The sequence below is a fragment of the Haliaeetus leucocephalus genome, unplaced genomic scaffold (assembly GCF_000737465.1).
Source record: "Haliaeetus leucocephalus isolate CR32 unplaced genomic scaffold, Haliaeetus_leucocephalus-4.0 Scaffold941, whole genome shotgun sequence".
Classification (NCBI taxonomy): domain Eukaryota; kingdom Metazoa; phylum Chordata; class Aves; order Accipitriformes; family Accipitridae; genus Haliaeetus; species Haliaeetus leucocephalus.
Window position 1 is genome coordinate 1 of NW_010973377.1, and position 4,579 is coordinate 4,579.

At 62.7% G+C, this 4,579-nt stretch overlaps 2 protein-coding genes across 2 annotated transcripts; one reads left to right on the top strand and one right to left on the bottom strand.

Annotated features, from left to right (window-relative positions):
- The first annotated feature begins 6 nt into the window (after positions 1–6).
- LOC104842038 (tubulin alpha-4A chain-like) lies at positions 7–1,127 on the top strand. Its single transcript, XM_010584110.1, has one exon. It carries the CDS (start codon positions 19–21, stop codon positions 904–906), a length of 888 nt encoding a protein of 295 aa, XP_010582412.1. The 5' UTR covers positions 7–18; the 3' UTR covers positions 907–1,127.
- Positions 1,128–2,429: 1,302 nt separating this feature from the next.
- Positions 2,430–3,848, bottom strand: STK16 (serine/threonine kinase 16). The gene is made up of 6 exons (XM_010584111.1): positions 3,573–3,848; positions 3,360–3,493; positions 3,164–3,284; positions 2,988–3,083; positions 2,799–2,920; positions 2,430–2,709 (listed from the first exon to the last, which is right to left on the bottom strand). The coding sequence occupies exons 1-6, from the start codon at positions 3,846–3,848 to the stop codon at positions 2,571–2,573; spliced, it is 888 nt and encodes a 295-aa protein (XP_010582413.1). The 3' UTR covers positions 2,430–2,570.
- Between the last annotated feature and the right edge of the window lie 731 nt (positions 3,849–4,579).

Here is a 4,579-nt window from a genome sequence, read left to right on the forward strand (position 1 = left end):
GGATTCACCTCCTTGTTGATGGAGCGACTCTCCGTTGACTATGGCAAGAAGTCCAAGCTGGAGTTCTCCATCTACCCTGCACCACAGGTCTCCACCGCTGTGGTGGAGCCCTACAACTCCATTCTCACCACACACACCACACTGGAGCACTCGGACTGCGCCTTTATGGTGGACAATGAAGCCATCTACGACATCTGCCGCAGGAACCTGGACATCGAGCGCCCAACCTACACCAACTTGAACAGACTCATCAGCCAGATCGTCTCATCCATCACAGCATCGCTGCGGTTTGACGGGGCCCTGAACGTTGACCTGACCGAGTTCCAGACCAACCTGGTGCCCTACCCTCGCATCCACTTCCCCCTGGCCACCTATGCCCCTGTCATCTCCGCAGAGAAGGCCTATCACGAGCAGCTGTCAGTGGCCGAGATCACCAACTCCTGCTTTGAGCCAGCCAACCAGATGGTGAAGTGCGACCCTCGCCACGGCAAGTACATGGCCTGCTGCCTGCTGTACCGCGGGGACGTGGTGCCCAAGGACGTCAACGCTGCCATCGCCACCATCAAGACCAAGCGCAGCATCCAGTTTGTGGACTGGTGCCCCACGGGCTTCAAGGTGGGCATCAACTACCAGCCCCCCACGGTGGTGCCGGGGGGGGACCTGGCCAAGGTGCAGCGCGCCGTCTGCATGCTGAGCAACACCACGGCCATCGCCGAGGCCTGGGCTCGCCTGGACCACAAGTTCGACCTGATGTACGCCAAGCGAGCCTTTGTGCACTGGTACGTGGGCGAGGGCATGGAGGAAGGGGAGTTCTCCGAGGCGCGGGAAGACATGGCCGCTCTGGAGAAGGATTACGAGGAGGTGGGCCTGGACTCCTACGAGGATGAAGAGGAGGGCGAGGAGTAGAGAAGGCCCTGGCAAAAAGGACCGTGCTCCTTCCCCGTGTTAGCTGCAGAAACCCTTTGCAATAAACCATTTCAGAGCCTCTGTGTCTCCCACTAACCCCCCAGCTGTATCGGTTTCTTGCCAGGTCAGGTGTGTGGTGAGTGCTTCAGCTCTGCTGCTGGTGCTGCTATGCTTCCTCCCAGTGCTCTGCTCCAGCTCCAGCTTGCTCCCCACATAGGTAAGAGCCCCTAGGTCCGCTCCCTGGGACTGCAGCAGACATCCCGCCCGCTCGCTGCTCCAGCCAGGGATGGGTACCGCTTCCTTGTGTGGTATATGGCCCCGCATTGTATCCTGGAGCTCAGGGGAGCACATTTGGCCTAAGCAGGAAAAGACCAGCGGCTGCTGGGGCTTCTCCCCATGTGCAGCCCGAGGGTGGGTGGGCTCATCTGGAAGGATAGTGGCGTAAGTAGTGGGAGCAGTCTGGCACCCCTGTCCCTGTGGCCACAATGTGGGACAAGGGGCATGCCCGGCTCTGCGGTGCAGCAGGTGCACCTTGAAAGGGCATCCAGTGCGGCATGAACCCCCGCGGCCGCTTTACTGCTGTGTTGTGGTGAGAGGATTAAAGGAGGGGAATGCTCCCTGTGAAACTGCTTGTCTGCATCTCTTTTTTTATCCCCCCCTCTGTGGGCAGCCCAACTGCTGCATGTCCCAGTAAGCCCATCCAGCCAAGGGTGCCAGCTGGGCTGGGGAGTATCCCCAGTGCTGGGATGGTTGTGCTGTCCCCAGGCTCTGCTTGCCCCCAGTGGAGCAGGGCTGCTGCCCCTACCTCCCAAGTTCTGGCAGCTCCCCAGCCTGGGCACCCACCTCCCTCTCCTTGGGCAGCTAAGAAGCTCTGCCTGTACCCCTACCACTGCCTGCCTGCCTGCGCTGTGTTGAGCTCCTTCCCGCAGTGCCCAGCCCTGGAGGCTCTGACAGCGGTGCCTGGCTCCAGCTACGGAGTTGCCTGAACTCCCATCAGGAGCGCGCTGGGGCCAGGGATTAACTTTCCCTGCTTACTGCTCATGCTCCAGCTGTGCCGCCCCACCAGGGCTGTCCCCTGCTGCCCTTCCCCTCCAGCAATGCTTGGCTGCTCAACCCTGACAGCATGCCCCCGCCCCCCCCCCCGTGCCCCTGGTGGGACCCCCTCCCTGCAGACGGACACGCCATGCACACCTCTGCAAGAACATCTTTTATTCCAAACACAAGGCAACGTTGGCGCTGAGAGCAGCAGCGGAGCGGGCGCTGGGTCCCCCCACCTTGCTTCAGCACCACACCGGGACCCGGACCGCAGCTCTGCCCTTGGTCAGGAGCGATCCTCCTGGGGTGCAGAGCTGTGGGGCCACGGCTGCCATCACCTGGGAGGTCCCACAGCATCCTCCTCTGCAACCCCTGGGGGGAGGCAGCGGCCGGTGAGGGCCCTGTGTTTAGCAGCAGGTCACACGTCCACAGTTCTGGGGCACAGACCAAGTCCCAGGAAGCAGCATCCAGGGCACAGAACACTCCAAATCCAACACACCTCCGGCACAGAGCAGCAGCTCTCCCCCGAGTGCAGCAATCCCCTCTGCAATGGCTCCGCAGGGACGAGGGCAGCTGCTTTTACCCTGGCTTGTCCTCGGGGCACATCGCCACCGTGGGGTGGGACAGGCTCAGATCTGCGTGGTGTCCTGTCCCACCGGCGCTGGTTGCAGCCCATCCAGCTGGTGGAGGATGTCACTTATGCTGGGTCGCTCCTGGGGGTTCAACGTCATCATGGAGAAGAGCAGGCGCTGCAAGGCAGCCGAGTACCTGGAGAAAAGATGGCGGGGGGGATGTTTCACGAGGCATACAGCACAGGGGCCTGCTCGGGAGCAGGGTCACCCTCCCCAGGCCCTCACCTGGTCGTGGGGGGCACGACAATGGGGTTCTGCACCGCCAAAGCCACACTGTCACCCTTCTGGAAGATGGCGTCGTAAGGGCCCTCTCCAAACATCATGCAGTACAGCACGCAGCCTAGGGACTGGAGCATGGTGGGGTCAGGGCAGCCCAGTGGCAGGGGGCTGGGGACCAGGGGGCTGGATCCTTACCCAGATATCTGTGCGCTCGTCTATGACGCACTGGCTTGGCACCGTGAAGAGCTCGGGGGCACGGTAGGAGATGGTGCAGCGCTGGGCAGCCCAGTCCTGCAGAGAGGAGGGTGAGGGTGGGGATGAAGGGCTTGGGGCAGTGACAGACTGGTGGGCTGATGTCCCAGGGCACCCACCTGCACAGCCATGGCCTCCTGAGAGCTGTTGACTTCGATGCGAGCTCGGTTCATGGAGCCCAGGTCCATCAGCACAGGCCGGTCATCCTCATCCAGCAGCACATTGGTGGGCTTGAGGTCCCTGCAGGGATGGATGTCACTGATCGCCCACTGGGCCCCCTGGCAACCCCCCTGGCTGGGGCTGCTGGCCTCCCACCTGTGTGCGTAGCCCTTGCCATGGATGGCTTGCAGCCCACTGCAGATGCCATGGAGGATGAGGAGGATCCGCTGCTCTGGCATGAAGGTCCCTTTCTCTCGCAGTGCTTCCACCTCACGCCACAGGGTCCCTCCCTGGCAAACGCAAGCAGCTGGTCGCCACTGGCGCTCCTGGCGGCAAGGGGTTGGGGGCGGCCAGGGGAGCCCCCCTCACCTTCACATAGGGCAGGAGGAGCCAAGCTTCATGCTTGGCACCCTTCTCCACCATGCAGTGGGCCACCAGGCGCAGGATGTTGGGGTGGTCAAAGAGGCCATGCATTTCCACCTCGTGCAGGGCAGCCTGGCGGTCCTCCTTGTCATGGCACAGGATGCGCTTCAGGGCATAGAAGCGACCGTCCCGCAGCCCCTCCACCAGGTCCACATAGCTGAAGCCCCTGCGAGGAGCCGAGCATGGCGTGGGCTGGGTATCACACTGCTGCAGCACCCACATCAGGGCCCTGTGCCCAGCCTCAACTGTGAGGACCCAGGGGAGGGGGACAGAGGGCAGCGGGTCCCTGCACCCCTCTCCATCAAACCCCCCCAGGCATGTACGTTCCCCCCACTTTGGGGGCACCTGCCAGGCACCCAAAGCATTCACCGCTCTGCATGAACTACCCCACTGGACCAGTCACCCTCACTCCCGTGGGTCCAAGCACCCACTCCTGGGCATGACCCTGCCCAGGACCCCTGCCACCCAGCATGAGACTCCTCCTCCATGCACATACTCAAGCATCTCCCTGCTATGCTTAAGCACCTCCCCCACCATGCCCAAGTATCTCCCCCATGTCCAAACACCGCCTGTGCTCAAGCATCTCCCCACCATGCCTGAGCATCTCACACACCCAAGCACATCCCCGATGCCTAAGCATCACCCCAATGCCTGAGCATCCCCCTGTGCCCGAACATCCCCTATACCTGAGCATCGCCTCCATGCCCGAGCATCCCCTGCATGCACACACACACCCCCCCATGCCCGAGCACCCCCCAGGCACAAGCACCCCCCATGCCTGAGCATCCCCTGCACGCACAAGCACTCCCCAAGCCCGAGCACCCCCCCCAGGCACAAGCACCCATCATGCCCGAGCATCCCCCCGTGCCCGAACATCCCCTATACCTGAGCATCACTCCCGTGCCCGAACATCACCTCTGCCCCCGAGCCCAAACATCCCCTATGCCCGAGCA

Coding starts and splice junctions, on each gene's coding strand:
- STK16 (XM_010584111.1), bottom strand. CDS start 3,848: ATGTGGGTGCTGCAGCAGTGTGATACCCAGCCCACGCCATGCTCGGCT. Junction 3,084..3,163: donor AGGAGGCCATGGCTGTGCAG/GTGGGTGCCCTG, acceptor TCCTCTCTGCAG/GACTGGGCTGCCCAGCGCTG. Junction 2,710..2,798: donor GTCGTGCCCCCCACGACCAG/GTGAGGGCCTGG, acceptor TCTTTTCTCCAG/GTACTCGGCTGCCTTGCAGC.
- LOC104842038 (XM_010584110.1), top strand. CDS start 19: ATGGAGCGACTCTCCGTTGACTATGGCAAGAAGTCCAAGCTGGAGTTC.